The sequence below is a fragment of the Gopherus evgoodei genome, chromosome 9 (genome assembly GCF_007399415.2).
Source record: "Gopherus evgoodei ecotype Sinaloan lineage chromosome 9, rGopEvg1_v1.p, whole genome shotgun sequence".
In the NCBI taxonomy this organism is placed as follows: domain Eukaryota; kingdom Metazoa; phylum Chordata; order Testudines; family Testudinidae; genus Gopherus; species Gopherus evgoodei.
Window position 1 is genome coordinate 105337021 of NC_044330.1, and position 25776 is coordinate 105362796.

General features: G+C 42.6%; 1 protein-coding gene across 6 annotated transcripts in view; it reads left to right on the top strand.

The window, feature by feature from the left end:
• MBNL3 (muscleblind like splicing regulator 3) overlaps window positions 1–25463 on the top strand; it is a 122892-nt gene extending 97429 nt beyond the window's left edge. For 2 of the 6 annotated variants that reach the window (XM_030575972.1, XM_030575973.1), the window contains exons 6-10: window positions 4721–4871; window positions 7495–7530; window positions 10685–10779; window positions 12316–12389; window positions 15808–25340. In XM_030575972.1, coding sequence (XP_030431832.1) covers window positions 4721–4871; window positions 7495–7530; window positions 10685–10779; window positions 12316–12372 — 339 coding nt within the window. In that variant the 3' untranslated portion in view covers window positions 12373–12389; window positions 15808–25340. Of the gene's footprint in view, window positions 1–4720; window positions 4872–7494; window positions 7531–10684; window positions 10780–12315; window positions 12390–15807 lie in introns of all 6 variants that reach the window. The other 4 variants (XM_030575974.1, XM_030575975.1, XR_004002050.1 and 1 more) reach the window with 4 other exon arrangements.
• Window positions 25464–25776: the final 313 nt, after the last annotated feature.

A 25776-nucleotide genomic window follows, 5' to 3' on the forward strand; every position in this document is an offset into this window, starting at 1 on the left:
TAATTAATATTGAAAAAGGATTCTTACTACTTTCGCTGATATAGAAATGCTGGTGAATTAAGACTAATTGCCTTTTGTGGAGCAACTTTCCCTGCAGATAGCAAGAGAGGGTACTTTTCATTCATGATGAAACATAATGCAAAAACTGGAAGCAATTATCCTTCAGGCACTAAGAAATATTACGTTGTGCCCTGGATTATATAAATAAAACAGCTGTCCTCTAGTAGAATCCATGGAAAGATGTAATGAGGAACCAATTTCTATTACAGTATTTATCTGCCCCACACAGTTTATTTGTAAAAGGGAAGGGAGTAGCAATTCTTCATTATTTTGTTGTTGAAAGAACAGCTCTACTTCACTCAGATCTTTTGACAGGGAAATGTAAACTCGTGCTTTTTTTACAAAATGAAGCTTTACTTTTTACTAGTTACCTAGGACACTTATACTAAATTAAAGCCAATGCATGTTTTATTCATGCTGCTGGCTCCTGTCATAAAAGTAATTAACCCTATTTGTATGCCATTAACTAGTACCTTTAAAATATTTATTGATTGCTTTTTTCAACACACTCACTACCAAAACGGTTTCCATTATTCATTCACTTTTGGAGGTTTGATGCATTTCGTGTGTCTGGTGAGGATAGTAATTTAAAAAAGAAAAGAATGGCTTCTGAGCTTTCCTCAAGAATCGCATCTGATGCAAAGCATCTGAACAAGCCCCTGTCAAGTAGATTGTGGATCCATTCATCTCCTAAAAGCTCAGGAAGATCATCTGAAGGGCCCATCCTGCAGGCTCTTATTGCACACGTAACTTTACTCACTTGGGGCCTGATCCAACTCCCTGAAGTCAGTGGGATTTGGATCAGGCCATTGGGCCCCAATTCAGAAAAGCACTTGAGCATGTGCTGGAGCACCCTTCCTGAGCAGATACGCCTTCATTGCCACGAGCAGTCCCCACTGCCTCACGTGTGCTGTGTCACTGCAGATCCAAGCTCTGAGTCTGGCATGCCGAGCCATATCATTGAGTAACGCATGAAAAACATGGTTTAAAAAAAAAACCAGCTCCACCAGCTAATTCTCAAGTAACTATAGGCTGATATGTCGTGAACTGCAGTGACATTAGTTTAGGTCAAATGCTTTCTGTGATCTGTGAGGGGATTGCTTTTTCCTTAAAGATTGCCAAGAGGAAAAAGCTGATTAATAGTCCGATTAACTGTAGCGAACTCCCCATGTTGTGCATGACCAGTCTTTGTAATATATTGTATAATGCATTCATTTTTTTTTCTCTTCACCTATCCACAACGTTGCTCTCCTTTTGACGCACCTTTGCTTGCTGGTTTTTGTTGTTGTGCTTGAAACCCCCCTTTGGCCCATTGCCATCATGTGCTCGCTGCCTGCTAATTAAGACTCAGCCAGCTGTCAGATCACTGAAGCGACCCCTCGAGGCAACCTTTGACCTGGTACTTGGACCTTTCACCTTCTTGCTTTGCATGTGACCATCTTAGATTGCATGAATACCTGTTCATTGGTTACTTTGTGTTGCGCCATGAGGAGACTGCCCATCCTGAGCTGAAATGTTACAACATTCTTTCAGACCTGACAGTCCGTGCCAAAGCGGGGCATTTCTCCATGTAGGCTTTTGGAAATGATTCATGATCTGGACTTTTCTTCAGGAAACCCAGATGCTTTTCTGGAGCCATTTAATTATCACACTGTTTTTAATCAGCCTGTTTTCAAACACCAGCATCTGTGGCATTGTGAAACATGGGGCATACATAGTAGGATGTGTTTCACCCCTCAGTTCTGAAAGGCATTGAATGTGTCAGAGAACCCTGGGAGTACAGTATAAATAGGCTTGGCAGAATTCTGTCACTTTGTGTTTTATCATTTCGAAGGATAATACTGATGTTATTTTTAAGCATTTTTTTTCTACGTTTATCAATTTAAATTTGGACAGTTACACACAATTATAGGTTTTAAGCTTTTTTAAAATTTTTATTTAAATTTTCAGTTTCAGGAAATTATGGAGGGCAGTTTCAGACAATAGGAAAATCAGACAATAATTATTTAATGACAGTGGACACTGAGATTCAAAAAAGTTATAGTTTTAAAACTGCTAGAACACAAATTGCTAACATCACGTCACAATTACAAGTAAATAGCCTTAAATCAAACCCTCATATGTTCTTAAGCAGCATTTTTCCTACTTTTGCTCAAATGCAAATTTTAATTGTTCTCAGTGGAAATATTTTTTCATCCGTGTATGTGTGTGCGTGTTTATGGTGAACTCACGACTTACCAACAATTACCGATTAAAAATCCAATCCTTCCAAGCCTAGATATGGAGACACCATTCAAGCCACTCTTGTCATGTGTCCAGCAGCCTTATCATTAGAAACACCAACAGTGAGGGCTTTATTTAAGCATTGCCAGTTGTTTCAGGCTGAGGTTATTTTTTGCTGTACGTGGGCTTATGACAGGATGTTAATTTTTCTAGTGATTTTTTTAATCTATTCAGTCCTGTTGAGATTTTCCAAAAACTTGTGATTTCCATCCACCCCCTTTGAGATACTGTTTTACCCACTTCTTCCCCAAAGCTCGGCAGGGAGCGGCCATGACAGCCTAGGAAAAGAAACCACTTCTGGGGGAGGAGTGGAAATGTTTACCACTGAAGGAAACGGGAAACTCACCGGTCACTGCTATTTTTTGCTAGTAATTATAATCCTTAAAAGGACACACTGAAGAAGACAGGGCCCAGATCTAGGACCTGCTCCAAAGCCCATTGACATCCCTGGGAAGGCTCCCACAGATTTCCATGGGAGTTGGTTCTGGTCAGTGGTTGAGCAGTTAATCTAGAGGTTGGGAGATTAACACATTTGTTTAAACCCTCTATTGGGTGAATGTTTTACAACAGAGGTGTAATTTTTAGGACAAGGACCCTTTAAGACTTCATATTTTTGTTTAAATGGCCAATAGAATTCCCTGTCAGAACATTGAATAACACACACAATAGCTACCTGGGAATCTTGTTAGGGCACCAGCTTCCAGAACACTTGCTGTCTCTAAAACTGACCAGCTAAGTCTAGAGAGAAACTTGTCCAAATTCTGCCCTCGGATGCACGCAGGCTTCAGTGGGAGTGGTGTGCTTATCTGAGAGCAGTTTTTGCAAGTAGAATTGCTTCTGGTAAATGGATTGCACTAAAACAAAACCATAACAAAAATACCCCTGGAAACACGGGCATAAGGAAGCCACGTATTACCTGGAGGTAACTGGTTTGACATTTCTCAGATGCGCAGTCTCCTGTAGCTGTTTAAAACTTACGTGAAACCTGTTTCAGTACAGCGACAAACCGTTGGAAGTTTTAGTGGATAGAGTCTACTGTATATTTCCGTTGTTCGTGCCATTTATCAGCTGCTTTCCTTCTCTCTCTTCTGGTGTCGCCTTAACCCTTTGGTAGCTAAAGCTCTTTGTGCTTCAGAACCTTGACTTGCATTCATTTGAGGAAATAGGAGTGATCGAAACAGAGAATCCTATTTGCCAGCCATCGCTTTGCTGCGTTCCATCAGCCAGGCAGAAACTACCTGATTCTATACGGCTTCCACTTGCCTGAGTTCTCAATGAAGTCAAGGGGAACTTACATGCAGAAGGATTGTAGGGGTAACAGGAAAGGCTGCCTTTCCTATCACAACATGAGGAGGAAATGAAATTCTCTCCCTTGCTACAATGAAAAGCTGTAAATCGTTAGCAATGTTCCTTGTTTCCTAAGAACTTGGCTTACAAGTTGAGACACACTTTAGGAAGGATGAGGAGCTTACCAAGAAAAGCTCCTGAGCTAGGGTAAAGCTTTCTCCCAAGTCTGATCATGAAACAGGTTTGACTGAGTAGAGGTGCTGTAATGTGATCGAACAAAAGGAGATGATTTGCTGCTTAGGAAGACAAACCGCAGCCTTGTCACTTGACATGTTCCATATAAACTGACAGCAAGAAATATTTATATTCTAAAGAACATAAAAACATGAAGGGCTGATTCCTGTGTCACTTACGCTACCGTAAATAAGGAGTAACTCTGCTGACGTCAAGGTCACTGCTAGAGGTGTACAGCTGTTGTAAGTGAAAGGAGAATCAGGCCCAATATTAAGTATTGTTCATCATCCCTAGTAACGAGTAGAAACCCAGGCGCAAAACTGGCAGCTACTACCACTTTGCCACCCTAATACAAATATAATCTACATGTAAATATGCTCACACACATAGGCAGATACTTAAACAAACATTAGCAGAGGCAAGCATCTCATTTTTTCTGTTGCATTGTTGCTTATGCCAATCTTCTCATTTTAAATTGCTGTCTGCTATGTTTCTCTTAGTTGATAGTTTTAAAATACTTGTTGCCTGCAACTGCTTTTTGTTGTATCCTGCCCAAATGACTTCCTTCTTTTTTCTGTGTGCATAAATCAATCCAGTTGAAAAGCTTCCTTAGCATTCCTAGTGCTCTTATTTTTGGACCCTTTCTTCTTGTCTTTACTAACTGCTTACCTAGTAAACCTGTGACTTTACCTACTACTTTACCGTGACTAGCTGCTTTTCTATTTGTTGTCTTGCTATGTTGATACAGTTGCAGGAGATTTGCAGGCCAGGCTCCCGTAATATTTATTGCATGCTTCGTCTAATTTTGTTTTCCCTTTTTTTTGCTACTTGTCTTTAACAAATCCCTCATCCACAGGCCCTGCCGCCTGGTGCACTTCAACCTTTACCAAAGAGGCCAGCACTTGAAAAAAACAATGGTGCCACCACAGTCTTTAACCCAAGCGTTTTCCACTACCAACAGGCTCTAGCTAACATGCAGTTGCAACAGCCTACATTTATCCCTACAGGTAAGTTCTCTTGTCACTTTTTCCATTGTTTTTTCTGATACAAGAAATGTTCTCCTAAAGCTTGACTTAACGAGTGGATTACAGAATGTATACAAAACAGAAGTGTGTGGTGTTTCTTTTACAAAAGCCACGGACTGTTGTTTGACTTTTTCTTTCACCTCCTACAATTCAGAGCTTCATACTTTTAAAGGTACCTTCTTGGTCGTTCTTTTTGTAATCAAACGAGGAAGAATGGCCACGTTTCTCTTATTCATACTTCTTGTTGCTCTTCTTTATTGTTCAGTTGGTGAATCCCAGAATGCTTCCTGGACTCTTGGGTAGCACTATCAGGTCACTTTAACATATTTTGTATCCCTCTCTAGAAAAATATCACGTCCCTTTTAAAACTGCAGGTATTTATCTAATCCACCCAATGTTTGTGATTACAGCTCAGTGACTCTAAACTTCTAGCTGCCCCAATGTTTAAAGAGGAAATGGATTATTTTAATACATGTAAATTACATACATCCTTTCTTGAAGGCATATGTTTCCCTCTTGCCAATTTTTTGGCCTAAGCTTTTTAAAAGCAGTTTAACTCTCAAGCTTTTATTCTGCCTTTCAAGTCTCCAGATAAAACAGAAAGACGCAGTTCAGTTATTCGTATATAAATAAAGATATTGACTGGGGTAGGGGGGTATAAGACTTCCAACTAGCCAGTTAAGTTATTATTCACGGCTGATTTGGGAACATTCTTGATTTTAATATTATTTTCCTTGCCAAAGCATCATAGAAGTTGCAGCTAGTTTTTTTTTTTTTTTAACACTGAATGCCTCATTCACCTGCCCAATGATATTTACAGAAATACACAAAAGCACCCCTCTGACAGCACCTTTGAAATTAATCCATGGTGGGCCTGTGCCCGTCCCAGATGAAGTTGGTGATAAAACTCCTTAGAGCCAGACAGCCCGGTTTGGGAGAGCAATAGGAGATCAGGTCTGCCTTCCACAGGAAGTTTCTGCTGTCAAGCTAGACGATCAAATCTGGATTCCCGAAGCCTAAACCCTTTTCCATGCATGTTCTCGATTTTGGCTAATAAAGGAAGGAGGCTGACAACTTTTGACAAAGAGAAGATGGAATATTCACACGTTAAATAAAAATAATCAAATTTCAGGAATGGATAAGACTTGTTCTTCCAGTTTAGTAGCTGTTCATGTTGACAGACAGAGACCAAGTGGAAAGCAGCACTAATCGTACTCTGCAAAGTACCATTTGCAGTGTCGGGCTGACCTCACAGCAGCTCCTTTAGAAGCCAAAGGATATATCCCTTCCGCTAGGGTATATGGTTTGTCTGGTCCCTGAAGTGCCTCTTATCAGACAGCACTGAGAATTTCTTAACAGACCACATCACTCAGCCCGGCTCCATGTCTCAGCTTCCTGAGACACGGTGACCACAATCTACATAGCGAGGCGTATTAGTGGCATTAGGACAATAACAACAGCTTTTGCTGCAAACTCTTATGGCCATATCATGCCTTTCACCCATGCAGGCTCAACTCCCATTAATGACAATGGAGTCACACATGCACCGGATGCACAGTAGGGCTATTTCCTGGCACCTGCCAGTATCTGGGGACTTTAGCATTGGTCTGACCAGACCAAATCATCAACCAGACAACAAGTGTGTTTGGTTTTTTAAAGCAAATCCATTAAATGCAGATTTCTTTGATGCTCCAGAAAACTGAAGAGTCCACCTTAGCCATCAAAATATTCCCACCCCACACTGTTGCACTATATGTTGTTTTTCCATAGGGCTGCAGCCTCTCACCACATCACATGAACATATATCATCACTGCAACCCAGCGATTTGGCCTCTGCTTTTATGCAGTTAGCTCCATTCAGACACAACCAATCTCTGGGTTGGAGGATGACAGCCAGGCAGACTGTGCCAGCATGAGGCCTGGCGAAATGTTTGCTTTGATTAGTTTTTCCTGTGTCAGTTACACAGTGATCAGGTGCACAGTTGATCGTTTAGGGGGCTGCACGAGGGAAGCCACAGCATAGGTCTGACATAGCACCGCTGTTAGAGCTGTGTCAAGACCAGACAAACTGCCTCTTTCAGCTTAATAGAGACTTTAAACCAACAGCACCTGCTTGCAGAGTAACCACTTTGACTGTCCTGCTGGCTTGCCCATCTTACAACAGACAAAGACTTCAGAAGGTGCAGTTCTTGCAGGTGAAACGCTATTGCCTCTAATATGATCAGTTTGTATATTTGCAAAGTGATGTGTTAATTGTGCTAAAATATCCATTCTCCCCTCCCCCCAAAGAAACTGACATGCTTGATAGTAAATAATCCAGACTGTCCCCAACTCTCATGGTGCAGCTCATCACCTAATTCTGAGAGGGGGAGGGGAAATACATTGTCTGCCCAAGAATCCAAGAATGATTTTGGTTTGCTGTGATCTTAAAACTGAGTTTAAAATATCTGTGTATCAGTATGAGAATCTGTTTTTGCATGTGCTTTAATACTGAATGCTGCAAAGAGAACACCTGCTTTGAGTTAAAGTTATTTCTAACACTAACGCGTCACTAATGAAATATCCCTTTTGTTCATCTTTCCACGCTTCACTGCATGGTGTGCAGGGTCAGTACTGTGCATGACACCCACTGCAAGCGTTGGTAGGTTTCTCTACACAAACTTCTCAACTTTCCCTAACCTGAAAGAGACAGCGAATTACTGTGCGTCCGTGAGAACGTGGGTGGCTGAGTGGTGTGATTGACCTATCCAGTCGTCTTGATGGCTCAGATGGTTGTATCCCTTTAATTTCTGTGCAGCGCGGTAATTCATGTGACTAACAAAAGGATCTGCTTTACGCACAAGTATCTTTGTGGCCTGAATTTGGCCATGCAGTGAAAGGGAATGGCCATGGGATGATTTTTGTGGTTTGACTATCGGGCATCCAGCACGTTGTAGGCTGGATTTGAGTCACGCCTCTGAGAATGTTTAATCTTACGTATCACTGATTTTTTGAAAAAATAATATTGTTCTAATAGAGATGCACTTAGGCCCGGCCCCTCAGCTGCCGTAAATTTGCATGACTCTGTAAGTCAGCAGAGCTGTGCTGGTTTGCACCAGTGGAGATCTGCCTCTTCAATATGCTGCTGAGGAAATGGCCTGTGTGCTGTGCAGACCCCCAAACCCATGACTGAACCCCACCCAAGAAGGAAATGCTAAGGAGGAGCTGCTGTCAGTGCTGGAACTCAGTTGTTCAGGTTCAGAATGTGGTGACCCATATACCCAGTGGAATTGTGCCCGGTTCATAGTAAGAATCAGAAGTTGTTGTGCAAACCGTAAGAGGAATCCCTCACTCACCCTCCCATCTGCAGTAGCTGGATGTAGCAGGTAGGTTAAGGATGGACATTTGAACTTCACTCTGGGATGGAGCTAGACTAGAAACAGTCCAGTGCTCTCAGACCATACCATTGGGGAGGGGTGGAGCCATACTAAAACAGGTCGGGCAGGGGCGGGAGGGATCTGAAAGCCTATTAGCAGAAATGAGTTAAGAGCTATTGCTTTCCTACCCAGTTGGCCATAACACTCTGTGATGGCCATGACTTTCAGAGCTCTCTACACCTGCAGGTTGCCAGACTGTGGAGCCAGGTGCTGGTTCTAGCATTGACTAACTTCCAGAAGGGTTGGGGAACCAGATCCCGTGGATGTGATGGGCTCTGTTGCTTCATGTAATGTTCCAGGCTGAGGCGAGAGCGGTGCAGGGAGAACGCAGACTCACACCCGGCTGGACGGCTTCCAAGCACAAAGGCCTGGTGGAATACCCATCTCCTGGGCGCTGGGCCCGATTCTCCTCTCTCTCAGAAATGACTGACTTCAATGCACTTTCCGCCCACTCAGGCTGTCCTGAGAGCAGTATCAGGCCCTGTAACTCACCCTTGCTCTGGGGAATGAAGTTGGGAGCCTGCTAACGGGGTCCCTGTCAGACAGCTGGGGAAGAAAACATATGGGACGTTACCCTAAAAGAGTGTGTGTTCCTTGGTTCGCAGCTCTTCCAGTCAGCAGGCTACAGGGCGTGATCAAAGGCCCAGCTTCGGAGTGTGCCCTCCCCATGTCCTAACGCACACTTCCAGTCGCTGGGTGTGGGGTCCTTTACCCCACCCCAATGCCGGGTACGGGCCCTGCCCCATCCACCACCAGTGACCAGGTGCAGGACCCTCCCTGTGTCCCACCCACCCCGCCCCCCAGTCACTGGGTGCAGACCCTCCCTGATCCCCGTCTCCCCGTTGCCAGGTGAAAGGCCATCCTCGTTCCCCATCCCCCCAGTCACTGGGTGGAGCACCCACCCCAGTCCCTAACCCGCACCAATAGACCCCAAGACTGTTTATATAACTGCAGCTAGGGCAGAGGACTGATCTAAAGCCCTTCCAGCATCTCCCCCAGGGCTGTGCAGGGAGCCTGTGACACTATTAGGGTCTAACAGAAAATCACATACACAGCCATAGTCTGTATCTGTGTAAGCAGAGCTGCTGGCAGCTAGCAATCCACAACAGAGAGGCTGGGATCAGGACCGACTGGTGCACACCATTATCAGTGCCTGCCGGCAAGCTCTTAACGGGAATCCCCTTTGCTGATTTAAATGTATACTAAACTCACCTGAAAATCCCCAAGCCAATGTAGGGCCAGTTGGAACGGGTCTCTCCTCCATCAGGTGCTTGTCTAACTCTCGCTGATGCTAATGGGGCTCTAGCATGAGAAGCCAGGGTTGAGCAGATCTTCATGTTCATCGCACATGTTTGCAAGAGCAGTCGTAGCTCGTAAAGTCCCCACCAGTTCCTCAGGAAGCATTCGTCTCCCTTCCTCTCTAAAGTGCTGTCCATTGGAATGCGATCTGCATGTGTTGGCAGTGCTTCCTTGAACTGCTGTGTGATGTAAAAGCAAAGCTTTCTGAGTCTGACAGAAAGATTACAGATCTCTACTGTGTGTCATGGTTGACTATAGAATTACTGTCAATTTCTCATTTCGGGGGCTATTTCTGTTGAGGTGTATTGTAAATATTTGGAATTATTTTTTCCCTCCTCACCCCAAGAGGGAATTTTGCCAGTCCTTTAGACCTATATAGAAAGAAAACATGGTGAACATGTACGTACAGCGCCAGGTGGCCAGTCCCTCATTCACAGTGCCATCAGCTCTGTTCTGTACTCGGGGAGGGCCCTGTTGTAGAGAGGGGAGGGAATACCTTTAAAAGGATGTTGCAGCTGCTAGCCATGTTACCCAGTGGGATCGTAGCTGTAATATGTGCCATGACGACAAGGTCTTGTTGGAAAATTTGCTATGAAGTGCACCATGTACTTTTAATTCATAATCGGGGGCAAACTTTCAAAGCTGGCTGGGACGGGTGCACTCGCCAAAATGCACCCACAAAAGGAACTTGTATTCACTGCGTGCCTAACCACCCACATGCACGCAGTGACATGAGTGTTTTGCTAGCACACCCCATCCCATCCTCCTTTGGAAATTTGGTCCTTGGAGTCTAATACATCATTGTTTTGCTTATAAATATACTAAGTGTAGAGAATGTTTTAGTTTTTTCCTTAATTATAATTGTAATTGGCTTTTCCCCTTTTCTCTTTTTTATTTTTTTTCCAACGCTGTCTTGCTTTGCACTGTGATTGCATGCTGCGCCCTGGTGTATCCTTCATGACGATGTCACATGGCTTGTTGCTGTGATACCTGCCACGCCCCCAAATCCACCACATGTTGCCATGGTTACATAAATGCTCCACCCTCCCGTATGTCGCTTCCATGGTTCCCTACTGAAAGTGCCCATGATGCACGGTGCTACGCCCACCACTGTGTCTGCAGCAACAACACCTGCCACCAGCGTCCCCTTCGCTGCAACAGCTACAGCCAATCAGGTTTGGCCCTTTAAATAGCTTTCTTTCACATATTCAGAAGTAGATGACTCTGAGGGCCCGATCCTAGGAGGTGCTGAGCACCGTCTGTGAGGTACTGAGCGCCTCTAAGTCCCTTTGTGTCCTTGAGGGGCTGAGGGCATTCAGAACCGTCACAAGGCGCTCTGCCCTGCACAGGATCGGGCCCTTCGAAAGGCAGCATGTATACTTTTGGGATTAGTGAGGGGGCATTGGCTCATTGGACGGGGTGGCTCTGAAGTAACTGTGGTGATATCCCAGGAACCGACGAGCCTTGGAAGGGCCAGAGTTCAAATGTCGGTTGGAGAAGTATCCATAAGCCTGGAAGCTTCTCTGAAGCATCTCCACATTCTACAGACCTCGGGAGTTGTGCAAAACTGGGCTGTAAAACTCACAAAGAAAAGAGGCCTTCTCATAAGATTGACAGCACTCCTGCTTCCTGTCCTTACCAGAAATACCACACTGACCAGGCTCTCCTGTAGTATTCTGGCCACCCTGTGCTGGCTCCGGAGTGGAAGTGAAAAAAACCAAGTTTGGGTTCTAAAATAACAACCTGGGGTGAAGGTTCAAGTGTATTAAAGCAGAAGCAAGTCACCCACCCCTACAGTATTTGTGTTGTACGGATAGTATGTAGTGGTTTGCCAGTGCCATTTATCTAAAGGATTTCATGCATGTTTGCCTAGCCGTCATTATCTGCAAAACGTTGCTCTGAAGGTATTAAACCGAGATGGCTGCATCTGCACCAGTCCTGAACTGTATATGCAAAATCTTAGGAATGCTTCTTTACATTCAGTAAACCACAACATCTCCTGATTAGGCCAGGGTAGAGTTTGGAACAGTAGGTTTCTTTCGATTATAATGTTTGCAGTTTTATTTAGTTCATCACCATGCTCCAGTTCAGAGCCACCTCAAAGAAAAAGCAGGTATCACCTTATTCTACAGGCACTGCTACTGCTATGATACCGTGATAATTACAGAGGGCAAATCCTGTAGGTCTTCAGCAGGCTTCACTCAGATACAAAGCCTCGTGGACTTAATGGGAGTTTCGCCTGAATATAGGGCTGAGCTCAGAATTGGCCTGTTGCGAGTGCTTGCCTATCTACACTAGCTATAACTATTTTGTTTCTCTGGTTTTTGCTACTTTTAGTTCTAATGATAATTATACAGCCACAAGAAGAAAACACTAATTCCTACGCAGCGTTCGTACATGGCTGTGTGCTCTTTAAAAGTGATACCTAAACCTTCCAAACTGCAGTTTACAGGGCATTTTGCTGTCTTGCAGTCTATGGAGTTGGACTTCCAAGTTCAATCAGCATGTACTCCACTGGGCATTAATAATGACATAACTATGGAGTTATTTATGCCTGGTAAAATAGATAAATGCTGGGATCAATTCATGTTCTATAAGATACTGCTTGAATAGTGGTTATATGTATTGATTAGTCTTAAACAAGCACTGAAGAATGAATGGATAGAATGATCTCAAGAAAATGTATTAATGTGACATCTTTTTTACTGTAGATATCCCAGTTATCAGTAGATGAACTGAGTAGCAGCATGTTTGTTTCACAGATGTAGAAGTTACCGATAGAACAGTAAGTTTCTTTTAACTGTTAATATTTACAGTTGGGTTTTTTTATATAAGGGTATTGAATCCTCTAAAAGTGCCACTTAACCCTACTCCTTCAGTTCACTGCATGCAGAACATGCAGTCAACAGAAATTCCACACCAGTCCAGGGCTTATGATAAACAACATTTTTGTACAGTCTACAATGTCTGCTTTAAAATCTACCAACCCCCTCCTAATGTGACCGTTTCATATACTGGACAGTTCCAAAGTACTTGGCAAATTCCACAGTGTAACTCATTCTTATGGAGCATGTGCTGCTGAGGATAAATAATATTCTGATAGCGAGAGTCAGCTAAAAAGTGTAAGCTGTGTTTTGCACTTAGTAGCAGATTTACTCAACTTGAGTAATTAGGACCAGATAGGTCAGGGATGGGCAAACTCTTTGGGCCGAGAGTGACATCTGGGTGGGGAAATTGTACGCAGGGCTGGGGGCTGGGGTGCAGGAGGGGGTGCGGTGTGCAGGAAGAGACTCAGGGCAGGGGTTGGAGTGCACAGGGGTGCGGGGTTACGAGGGGGCTCAGGGAGGGGGTTGGGGTGCAGGAGGGGTGTGGGATGTATGAGGGGGCTCAGGGAGGGGGTTGGGGTGTAGGAGGAGTACAAGGTGCAAGCAGGGGGCTTAGGGCAGGGAATTGGGGGGCAGGAGGGGTAGGGGGTGCAGGCAGGGGGTTGGGGTTCAGGAGGGGTGCAAGGTAGAGGCAGGGGGCTTAGGACAGGGAGTTGGGGGGCAGGATGCAAGAGAGGTTCAGGCTCCGGCCTGCCGCCACTTACCTAAAGCAGCTCCGGGGTGGTGGTGGCACGCGCCAGGGCAGGCTCCCTGCATGCCTGCCCTCTCCCCGGCCCCACGCCACTCTGAGAAGCGCTGCGGCCCCTGGGGGAGGGAGGGGCGGAGGGCTCCATGTGTGCTGCTCCTGCTGCACCTCCAGATACCTCCTCTGAAGCTCCCATTGGCCGTGGTTCCCTGTTCCCGGCCAATGGGAGCTGTTGAGGGTGGTGCCTGGAGGCAAGGGCAACGCACGGAACCCTCTGCCTCCCCCCTGCCCAGGGACGCGGAGCCTGCCGCTTCTGAGAGCAGTGCGGGGCCCATGGCACCACGGGGGCCAATCCCGCGGGCCAGATCCAAAGCCCTGATGGGCCGGATGCGGCTCATGGGCCGCAGTTTGCCCACCCCTGAGATAGCTGGTGTTAATTGGCATAGCTTCAGCAGTTTCATTGTTATATGGAGTAATATCAGCTGAGAACCTGGCACCTAGTGTTCTTCCTTCAGAGTTTCTTATTCGCTCTGATAATTGGCTCAAAGGCTGCAAACAATATTCGTCTTCCACAACCTTGCAAAGCCTGGTGCGTTCATAGTCTGCTGCTGCTCTCTGAGTGAGAATAGTAGAGAATGTTGCCTTTGTGGTGGTGGTTGGATTTGTCTGATATAAATTCACAGTGGGATCAGTGTTATTTTCAATGTCTTGTCATTTGCATGGGTAGGCTATTATTTAAATAGGGATTTCACTGTGTTTTTACCACTGAGAGACTAAAGGAAAGAAAGGGGTGTTCACTGAATGTGATGATGGAAGCCATTTTATTTGCATAAATATGTGGGCCGGCTTTTCCCCAGGACAAAAATGAAAGGGAACGACTTGCATTTAAGCTCTGAAAATGGATTTGGAAGGCATTTGTGTAATTAAATCTGAAATAATTGACATGAACTGATCAGGCTGGTTCTGCCCCTGATTTCTACCAAGTTAAGTAAACTATACTGTATGTGGCGAGAGTGTTAATCATGTCTGCAATCCCTGCCAGCATCTGCCTGAATGCCGAGATAGCCTTGTTAGTGGCAATTTTCTGCTTTATGTTGTGCATCGCTTTTCAGAAACACCAGACTGACTTGACACCTTACGTGTTAAATCATTTCTCTAACACATGCGAAGTAGTGTGTTCCGCACAATAGCAGTTTATTGGCTTGAAAGAGAAAACCTGACCTCATTCTTGATCTCTTTGCAATACTTTTGAGCCTTTATTTCAGAGGACTTTTCTTCCCTTTTGATTCATTTTTTTGGAGTTCTTAGACTTATGCCATCAGTAATTGAGAAGCATTTCCTAAGAGGTGAGGGAAAACCGATTGATTCATGTTTTTTCATGATAGGGGCCCAGGTACTTGCTGTTCAAACAGTGACCGAGTCTGTGACATTCCCAGGACATGGGAAGTCTCCTGCTTGAAATGTTTAGGTTCCTGATTTCAAAAGCAGCGTCTGAAACTCTATGAAGTTTCTCATGTCGAAAGCCTTTGTGGGCAAAGAGTGAGACACCTAAGCACACTTGCACGCCAGATACAGGCCTCGCTCCTGGAAATCCCTTATGCACATGCTTATTCCATCCCTATTCAGCAAAGCCTTTATGTGCTTGTCCTTGCAGTCCCCCCGCAGCTGGGGAAGGCAAATGGGCTTTGCAGCCTGCCCCTGGAGGTTGGTGAACAAGGGTTGTGTCCCCAGAATAAAGGACTGCCCCATGAACTCTCCTTTCTGTTTCTGGGATGTCACCCCGGGAGTAGGCAGACAGGCCCCGAGCCAGCAAAGCCCTTAAGCACGTGTATAAATGTAAGCGCTTGAAGTAAGGTACATGCTTGATTGCTTTGCTGGGTCGGGGTCTAAATCAGCATTTTCCAAGCTGCAAAGTGATTCTCCAGAGCTGGGCCCTGCATGGGGTGACATCGCCATGGAAGGAGGGTAAACAACACAGCAGTGGATTTGAAGGTAGCTCAGTTCTCCAGACACCTGACGTACCCTCAGAGGCTTCCCCAGCCAGAGGCAAAGACATTGTCAATGCTGGCTAACCCAGCTGTAACCTTAGCTGGTGTGCCCCTGACTTTAAGGATGGGAATTCCAGAAGCACATAGGGAGATCAGGTATGGTCCGAGTGCAGGACTCCTGGGTTCTGCTCTTGTCTCTGACCCTGACTCCTTCAATGTCACTTGTAGCCTGATTTCCAGAGGTGCTAAGCCTCTCCCATTCCCATTAAAGCCGATGGGAAGTACAGGTGCTCAGCACTTCTGCAAGCCAGGCTGTTATGCTCGCTGCTCCCACCTCTTTGTCTCTGAAATCAGACTAATACTCCCTCGCCTTCCCATTTCATGGGGGTATTCTGGAGATTAGGGTCAGCCTTTGCGATGTGCTCTTAGGATGGAAAGCTCTAAGTACAGATTAAGGAGGCTACCAAGTGTGGTGTTAGCAATTTCACCCTAAATCAGAAAATTAAGTGAGTAAAACATTGCATCTCTCCGGCATACAGACAGAAAGTCCTTGTGTGCTGCAGTAAGGGTGAGAAAATGTGAAAACAAGATGAGCATGATTTTTTATTTCCTATTTCTCACTGTTTATTTTTTCCCCCACTCCAGCAGACTATGTTGAAATTCTGAAGAGTAAAATTATGGAGTTCCAGGACTTCTCGGTGGGAAGCTGCACATGGCCTTTCTGTATATATTCCCTCCTCCCTCATTTCTTCCTCGACCACCTCTACAGTAAGCCTGTTGCAGCCTACATGTTAACCAAAAACTGATCAATGGGAATGTCAAAAAAAAAATTAAAAAAAAAATTAAAAAAAGCACTATAGAAACAATTAACAAACAGCGCTCTGTTATATGAGATATACAAGTAGACAATTATAATAGACTTTTATAACACATTACTTTAACACACTTAATCATTTTATGACTACCATCATAAGTGCATCTGCACAGTGGACTGTTGGTTTACTGTATACTATCGATGGATAAATGTTTGTCTTGTTTTTAAAGTGTTATCTTACTGTTTTGTTTACATCATAGTCTATGGATTTGTTTTAAAGTGTACATCATTATCAAGTATACTCAATACCATTTTTTTCATTATTGTTATGTCTTAAGTTTTCATATACTGTAGTTTTCTGGGTTTGGGGGTATTTTTGTTTTGGGGGTTTATTTTGGTTTTTGGTTTTTTGTTTTTTTTAACTAAAAATGTTACAGTGGGAAACAGGAATTATGTGCTTGAAAAACACGACACAAGAATGTTCTGTCCTTTTCTATAGTTTGGTTGTTTTCATCGGCTTACATTGCTTGTTTTAAATGGCTCCTTTTAAGATCTAGAATTTGCCTTCAGGTAGAGTCTCAGATTTTGTCTTACAAATGTTATGAAGGGACAGCTGGCATGTGAGCCCAGTTCATGGGTTTTACAAAGTGATTTGATTTTGACTTCCTGAAGAGAGAAACTTTGCTATGTAATAAACAAAAAACATACTCAGTAAAAAGTTAGATATCAGTTGAAAGGGGAGATTTATTCAGAAAGCATCAGAAAACAAGGAATTACTCCAGTTTTGCTGTCCATTGCAGTGCCGTTCTTAGCTCCAAATGGCACACAGTTTTTCTTGCTATTTAAATGGTGCCATTTAAAAAAACCCTCCCACAAAACAGATGAGTAAGTGATGAGACAGATTCAGAGGGGTAAAGGAATTTTCCCCCATGCCCTCCACCTGCCCCCCCCAAGGAAACATAGCTGTAGTCCCCTTGAAACCCAGAAATATAGACCTGGAATGGGGAATTTTGATTAAAAATTATGAAAATAACCGCCCCCCCCTCCCTAGGGAAGATGGTGCCACCCAGTTATCTCCAGTAAGTATGCAGCAGAATTCATTGGGAAATTTGGTGGGGGCATTCCCTGCCATTCATCAGCCTGCCCCAGTCATTTACTTCACTTTCAAGTCAGAGACATTTCCCAAGAGCTTTGGCTCTTTAAAACAAATAAACAAAGAACAAGCAACAAAGACAAGGACTCTTGAGTTTATCAGGCCTAGGCCAGAGTCAGAGATTTAACCCTTGGATCAGTGGATGCCTTTTGGCATCTTTTGTTTGCTCAGCAGCGATGAGTAAACTGAAGGATGACCAGCCCCCAGGCCCTGCACTCACACAGTGCCATTCTGTCAAGCTGCTGAATACATTGTCCAGAAAACAAATCTTGTCTTGGCTAAAGTAGGGATACTACTGCCATGTTCGTCCCCAGCATAAGTCCACTGACATCAGTGGAGTTATGCCAGAGACTTATTTGGCCTATAAGTCTCCGAATAACTGAAGGGTGTCAACAGCAAGTAATTGTTCAAGGACTTGCAAGGGGCATTAGGAGACTTTGGACAAAATACCAGGAAGAAACACCGGCAAGTGAGATCAGTTAGCACGTGGAATAGCTTCCCAAGTGACGTAGTTTGGCACTGTGAATCGAGATGAGGACCTGTCCCCTATAAACTTTCCTGCAGTGGCAAGGGGGCAGGGGAAGGTGCTCCAAACAACCTGCCTGGCTTTTCCATCTGTCAGTGGCTAGTTTTTCCTGTATTGGCAGGAGACCTGCAGCTGAAGCAGCACCAGAATATCCCTACCCCTCCGCTGTAAAAGGCACGAACCCAGTTCCCGAGAGGCTAACCCTGTATTTCCAAAGGTCGAGCTGCTTATAAACACAATGGAGTCTGGTAATTGCTGAGGAAAGCAGAGGGGCAGTGATATTAGGGCTGTAACAACCTCACGTTCGAGATAAGACTTTTTAACTTCTAACATTAGAGGCCAGAGCCTTCGCCTGCCTGCCCCTCCCGAGGGAAGGCGCGATGCCCTCCATTTTGTGCCAGGAAAAGGTGGGCAGTCTTGGTCGCGTGTTCTGTGGTGGTTTAAGGGCCTGGGCCTCTGATGTGCGGAGCGCCTTCTGGAAGGGCACTGAGTGCTCAGTGCCTAGTGAGGTCAGTGGGGTTGAAAGCCCTCGGCATCTCTGAGGATCAGGCCCTTACAATCGCAGGTACAAGCGCCGCCCTGAATTCCCGCTGGCTGAGTGGTCGCCTTGTAGTCTGATTTCTGACACACACATTTTTATCTCCTTTTTGATTCCTCACATTGTGTAGTAAATGTCCTTGTCCCGTCACCTGGCCTTTTCACCTGATCACTTACAGATGTTTGCTAACATTACCAATAACAGGTCCAAGTTACGGGTGCCTGCTAGACACAACTGGAGTGTCACTTTATGATCTAGCTTTGATTCCTTCAGAAATAAAAACCCATGGAGAGTCCATAGTCAGTTCACATAGTGCCTGAACCAAAGGGAATCTTCCTGTTGACTTCAGTGGGCTTTGGATCAGGCCCTAAGGAACAGACTATGGTAATCTATTAGCCAGCCTCACGTATTAACCTTTACTTGTGTCCTTACGCATTCACCAGCTGTCAGCATTCAAAACATACAGTGTTGCCTGAAACTAGCATCTCTAGTATATATTGGCTATGGTATACCTGTTCTTTTAACCACCGAGTTTCTGTTTCCCAAAATCATAACATTGTTAATGGAAAAAGTGGATTTGAGTACTTCCTGTTTGCAATTATTTGTGTATCAAAATGGGTTTTGCACAACCTGTGCCAGTGCCTCAACAAAGAATAGACCTGATCTTCGTAAGCCAGAAAGGATGCGTTCAAGCTTGTATGGCTTTATGAGTTAAAGGAGGTTGGAACGTTTTCAGTGCTAAATGGATTTTTGTATATCTTAACACTTTGATGTAACCTCCTATTTTATTTAACTACTTAAACATCTGGCATAGATGTGCATAGAATGTAAACCTAGAATACAGCTGTTTTCATGTCACATTTAAAGCACTGAAAAAAAAAATTAAGGATTATTTTTTAGTAAAAAGGTCCAGTGAGGGATGTTCAGGGTAGATAGATTAGGTGCCACAACAGTTTTTATATTGCTGGCAGATTTAGAGTTCACTTTTAAGTGAGTGTAAGGAAAGAAAAGCTTGAAGCACTAAAACTTCACCAAATTCAAAACAATCTCGGCAAAAGTGCCGTTTTGAGGTAGCACTATTTAAACTAGTTGTGCAATGATTTGCTCTAATTTTCTTTGTTCAAAAAAGAAAACCAGTCGCCAGACTATAAATTTCCTAAATAGATGCATTCTATTACAAAGTCACTGCGCTAGTTCGTGACTCTAAACAAATGTCATAAAAGCATGGATTTCATCCTTTATTTGACAAGAGATGTATGTACGTTTGTTTAAATGAATATAATTTTAGTGACATTTTTATAAGCTTCCCACTTTCCATGAACCTATATTTTTTATTTATCCAAAGTTATTTCTCTTTGTCCATTTCTCTCAGCCTTATGCAAACAATATGCAAGAAATGCTGAAACTTGGATAAAACGGGTCATGCAGAGGGAAAATGAAAGCTGAGAATGATCATTTTCATAAAAAGGTTGTTAGTAGTTTCAATAAAAAAAATACTGCTACTTAACTGTAACATAAGCAGACAATAAGAGGGATTTAAAATAAAGTAGATTCATAAAACTATTAAAATTATTTTTGTTAACTTCAGTGTTTTTAGTGATTGGAATCTGATTTTGCAATCAGCCATGTTTTTTATTTTGAAATTTCTAGTGGATGATTTTTGTCTTTGTATTTTTGCATCACCATGTTAGAGAAATCATTACCTCTCTGGCCACATCCGCTTCATTCCATTCCTGAGCACTCTGAAGCGCTTTTCTCTCTGCCATGAGTGTCGTCTCATACTGCACTCAGAGTGGTCTCAAATGGATGGTGCAGGCTGGCTGCACTCTGCAAAACAAAACCTTTGCCCTCCCTGGGTGGCTTCTGGAACAGTCTCCGTTCCTGCGAGGTGTTCTCTCAACATACAGTCAGCTACAAAACACAGGTTAGAGTCCAGTGAAAATGACTTTGTTATACTCTAGCTGCACAAACCATAAACACAACGACATACATGAATATGTGACTGTTGTAGATACATTTGGCCAGATAATGAGATGCATGTATCTGATCAAATGTGTTCACAAGTTTACATATTCCTTCCTAATGCAGTAGTATAGGCTCTAGAACATGCTAGTACACAGAATGATTGAGAAACTGGAGTCCTCATTTTTTATCCCTTGTACATTTCACATACATGAAAATTGAAAAAGGTGAAATTTATGAGGAAAATCTAATTTCCCATTCCTGTTGAATGGATTTAGTGTGATATTGACCTGATTTTACCATGTGCCTGTTGAAGGCCTTAGAATATATACTGTATGTTAATGACTGTAATAACTTTAAAAAAAAATTAGTTGATAGCCTAATCAAAATGTAAATATAGCTACAACACATTGTTACTAGGCATCAACACATTAATTCATGTCACATATTTTCATTTCTTTACTGTTAGTTTATAAAGTTTTCATTATTGCTTTTTGATATCTTTAGTAACGAATGAATTTAATTTTGAAGGAGAATTAGAGAAAGTTTAAGATTTTTAATACATGTATTCAACCCATTTAGTTATATTCTAAACCAATACTGAGGCATGATAAGGTATAGAATATAGTCCATAACTAGTTTGTATAGTTTACAGTTTAAGAACAAAATTAACTTTATATGTAACTCCTACAATGATAGATTCATTGTTAACTAATTATATTAAGTTGTTGTTGCTATGGCAACAAAACTACAACATGGCTACCTTTGTATACATTATTTGTGAAATTTTCACATGTAAATTAAAAGTGATGTGTAACAGTATGAGCTTGTTAAAGGTACAGTTCGATACTGTCAGATAAAGAGATGATTGAATATTTTTAAAATCCCAAAGTCCCATGTGAAAGCTGAATTTGTGTCTTTAGGTCACATTTTCAGTCAAGAAGTTTACAACACATGGATTTAGAGTCAGGTTTTATAGCTTGTAGAAATTGTTGTGTGGCTAGGGTTATTCCACAGTATTTTAGGGTTTAAAATGTAACACCCAGCATTTACAATACATTAACTGGTCTTTATTTCATGTTGATCATCATTGTGTGAATTCATAAATTAACCAGTTTAAGTACTGTAGTCTGACTGCAATTATTATTTTTCCTGAAATTGAATACTCACACGATTATGTTAAAATCAGGGCTAAATAATTAAATGTATGAATATTTTAATACTAATTTATATTAGCAAAACCTGTACATAAGAAAAATATTGTGGAATGACCCCGTAACAGTGTTGAAGATACAAATATGCTGCAGTTAAACTGATTCAGTTAGTGTACGAATGTGTGAGACACACCTTTTTTGCACTTATGTACATAGTCCACGAAAGAAATCCTTGGAACTTATTTTGAATATAAAAAGTCTGTAATAATACAAGAAAAGTTTGTAAAAGAGATAGGTATTACTAAGGCTTTGAAAAGGAGGAGTTTTTTGCTATAAAACTTATCTGAAAGCATGATGTTGCTTTGCTGTTGTAAAAGCTTTGTAGTTTGCCATAGCTTACTATACAGCAGACTGATAACAGGTCAGCTTCAACCTGCAGCACCGAAAATGGGAAACAGTACTTAATTAATTAGTAAGATCATTAGCAAAGATTTTAATTGCTTTTATAGCAGCCTACATTTTAAAACACATTCTAGATCATGGTTTTTATAAGAAGTTGTGCTCACTGGGAATCATGTTAGGACCTGAATGTCACATGCGTTTCTGCTAGCCCCTAATCTTCTTTCTAGCCAATACTGTTTCTATCTATGATAGATTTGTATCATTCCAACAAGTGTTGCAAATGTCAATGGGAAATTGAACTATAGCCGTTCATCAGGGATTTTATCCACACGGAATGTGGAAGCTGGGAGAGACATTTCAAGAACTTACCAAGTTTTAAGGGAGCAATAAAGTTGAGGATTGGTCCTGCTTTGAGCAGGGGGTTGGATTAGATGATCTCCTGAGATCTCTTCCAACCCTGGGATTCTATGATTCTAAGCAAGTGGTGGAACTTGGGTTGTTTACAATTGTCTAGGGATACTTGTCTGCTGCTGTTAAACTGCCTTGGCGTTTTGTTAGAGCGAGAGCCGTTGATCCATGGCAGTGTTCTGTCACGCTGACTGGATTTCTTGGTGGTGGATGTTCCATTATGGCCTGGTGGGCTGGGAGGTTGGAATGCGAATACAGATCACCGCAGTTGCATGGGTTAAAGTAGAGGAGGGAGCAGAGAACTCAGCTTCCCCTCTGCTCCTTGAGTGAGCAGATTCCCCATCCCCAGACAGGCTTCACTCCCCTCCAGGGATAGGGAGAGAATGGGACACGCCCTACCTGCATCGTCTTACTTGCCCTTTTGCAAGGAAAGGTGGATAAATAACACTCAGATCTCTCTTGTAGTCTCTTCAAATGGCCTCAGATTTGTCAGCTGCATCCAGCCGTTCTGGGGAGGAATCCACCCAAGCCTGCCATGCACTCTGCTTTGGCATTAGTGCGCTTTCTCCATGCTGGTAGAGTGTAAATGAAGGGCTGTCTAGAAGCAGGGGAGGGGAATCCCAGGGACGTGCTGGGCCCTGTGCATGGCAGGTGCACCCATCATTTCACTTGTCTTGCTCCAGGCCTGCTGGGGGAAATGAGCTCGTCTTCTCCCCCTGCTCATCCTCTGGCTGAATCCTGTCACCAGCAAATGGGACAGTGATGTGACCATCGAAACCAGTGTCGACAGCCCCTTGAGCTGGTGAGCCCCCTCACCTCTTGCGATCTGCTTTAGCTACTGCTTGCAGAACAGCATCACAGCTAGTCGGGAACTCAGCGCGTAAAACCCCAGTGTTCATGCAGCGCTGCCGAGCATAAAAGGCTGCGGATGGGCAGAAGGCTGGGTTGGAAGGTGTTTTTACTTTCACTGGTAAGGAACCGAAATCTGATTGGCTAGCAGATATTTCTAATAGAGCCCACTCCTGCCTCTCCTGTGCTCCAGACCTCCCATTGACTTCCCGGGGAGCATAGACTGGGCAAGGATTGTGAAATGGTGCTCTCAGCGTAGCATACAATGACTCGTCCATTAGGAACTCCCATCAGAGCTGGACACTGCTCTGCACCTAGCAGTGTATTTGTACGCCTGGCGGCTTGCCCCTCGTGCCTTATTGCAATGGCATCGTTTGCTAAAATAAAATGTTAAAATACTCATGGGGGGGGGGAAGGATTCATGGTTTAAAATATCATTTCCCCATAGTAGATGGCTGGGACCCAAAGGCAGGGGAAAGTCTGGGATTCTTTTCCTGATTTTTAATTAGATCTGCATTGTACAATCACCAAAAGTCAATTCAAACCAATAGCATCATGGAACAGAAAATTCTGGAAGGTCTGTGAAAAGGCTGGGTTAGACCTTCACATTGGGTTAAATGTCCCAGATCAGCATTGTATAGTAGAAGTGTCTGGTATTTCTGATATTTCCTCCTCCCCCCGCCCCCCAAACCAGCCATCAATTTTAGCACCTGATCCTTCATTCCTTACTGGGAGTTCGAAGAACTGGGTTTTATATCTAACTAAGGAATGTAGGACTGCTGCAGAGTCCTCAAGGCTGCTGGATGTTCACAGGGCCAGCTTCTGCCATCAGTTAGGCCCCAGTTGGGCAAGGTACTTAAGTGTGCCAAATTTTTGAAGTAGGTGCATTGTTCTGGTATCCTGGTGAATCAGGGCCTTAGACCCAGGCAATCCCATTGACCTTGGTAGGGTAACATGAGTGTAACTAAAGGTCAAATTCATCCTGTCGTCTTTCAAAGTGAAATAAATGAGGAAAAATGTTTTGGAGCTGTTGGCTCTTTCATGAGCCCCATAAAAATCTAGGTTTGGCTACTGTAATTAGTTGGAACCAGTGCATTATTGTGTAACAATGCATGTCTGCAGGCCAGTGAGAGCTCTCCTTTGTTGTAAGTCATTTTTATAATTAAACGCATTCTCCTTTGTAGGATAATTAAACAAAAATACTTTTCACTGTGTGAAATGAATCACAGCCAATAAAACTTTTTTTCACTAGGGTAAGAAAAGAACCTTTAATCGCAAAACCACAGCTAAAATCTTTGCTAGTGACCTTTACAGTCATATTCTCTATCATCAAAATAAAAACTGCACATGCCTCTCGAATGAGATATTTAAACATGCAAAAATAACACAACTACTAAATAAAACTGAGTTTTTATCCAAACACACAACAGAGAGAATTACCTGACACAGAATTACAAGGTTCCAGTTCTTTATTACTGTACACAAATGCTATTTGATAGTGGTGGAAGCCAAATGATTTTGTTGCCATGGCTTTTGTATCCTAGCAGATGAGGGGATGACGTGATCATTCTTAGATAGGCTTGTGGGATTTTTTTCAAATTAGATTTATTATTATTATTTTAAATCATTAAAAAACCCATCCATTGTTACATCACTTGACACTAGATCACCCGTTAAAAAATAATAATAGAGAATTGTATTTTAGGCAGTCACTGAAATCAGGAAGAGAATGTTCTCCTAAATTTTCAGTTTGTAACTTAAATAAATAGAACATTAATATTATTGTCCTGTGTAAAGTAGATATGGAAGCACGTTCTTCTTTTCCTAGATACTTCTGGTAAAACTTAAGTAAGGGAATCGTTAGACAGATGTCAATATAATTTAATGAAATAGTTTGATTTAAAAAAAAATAGTGTTAGCCCTGTGGAATTGTAACAAATTAAAATATCAGCAAATCCCAACAGATAAAGGCTATTGTGATATTTCAGTTCCAGAACATAATATAGTTCATTCCCTCAACTGCTATCAACAAGGTGTATGCTTTGAATTTATTTTTCTTTTTGCCACATTATATTGCTGTAGTGCTTGTATGTGCTTTAGTAATGTGCATAATGCTACTCATTTTAGTATGTTACTTCTATATTGTTATTGTTTATTTTTTGATCTTTTAATAAAGTGTATAAAATTCTTGGTTATGTTTTTTATGGACCCATATCTACACGTTAATAGGAGTTCACTTTAAAGACTTTTCAAGTTCCAGTTTTAGTCCCAGTCTTTAAAGGTTCTAATGTAAAAATTACAATGAATGAAATTTGATTCAATGTTATACCTGATGCGTAGAACAACAGAATAAATTTCTTTCCAGAAAATACCTTCAGTATTTTGAATTATGTAGCTAGTGCATCCGTTTTACTGGATGCATTAGGCTTATCCTATTGAAGTTACTAACACAAGAAAGAAATTTGTATTTTAGAAAAATAAAAGTAAACTTTGCAGACACTGCCTACTGGTTTCTCTGGTGCCTTAGACCTTCTGAGACACATGACGTGGTATGTTTTGTATTTTTTCTTAATTTCTTGCTGACCCTATTTTTGATGTATTTGGGGAGGAGATGGATACTATGCATTTGAAGATAACCATGAAGAATAAATTGAATGTGATTCAAATGTCTGCACCTTTTGTAGCACAAAAATGTGTGTATTAATTTTTCCCTTACCATGCATGGTTGGTGTCAAATGAATGGCACAGTGTAGCGGTAATTCAGCCTCCATTTTCCAAGAGCTAAACTCTGCAATCCAAAATTCCCAT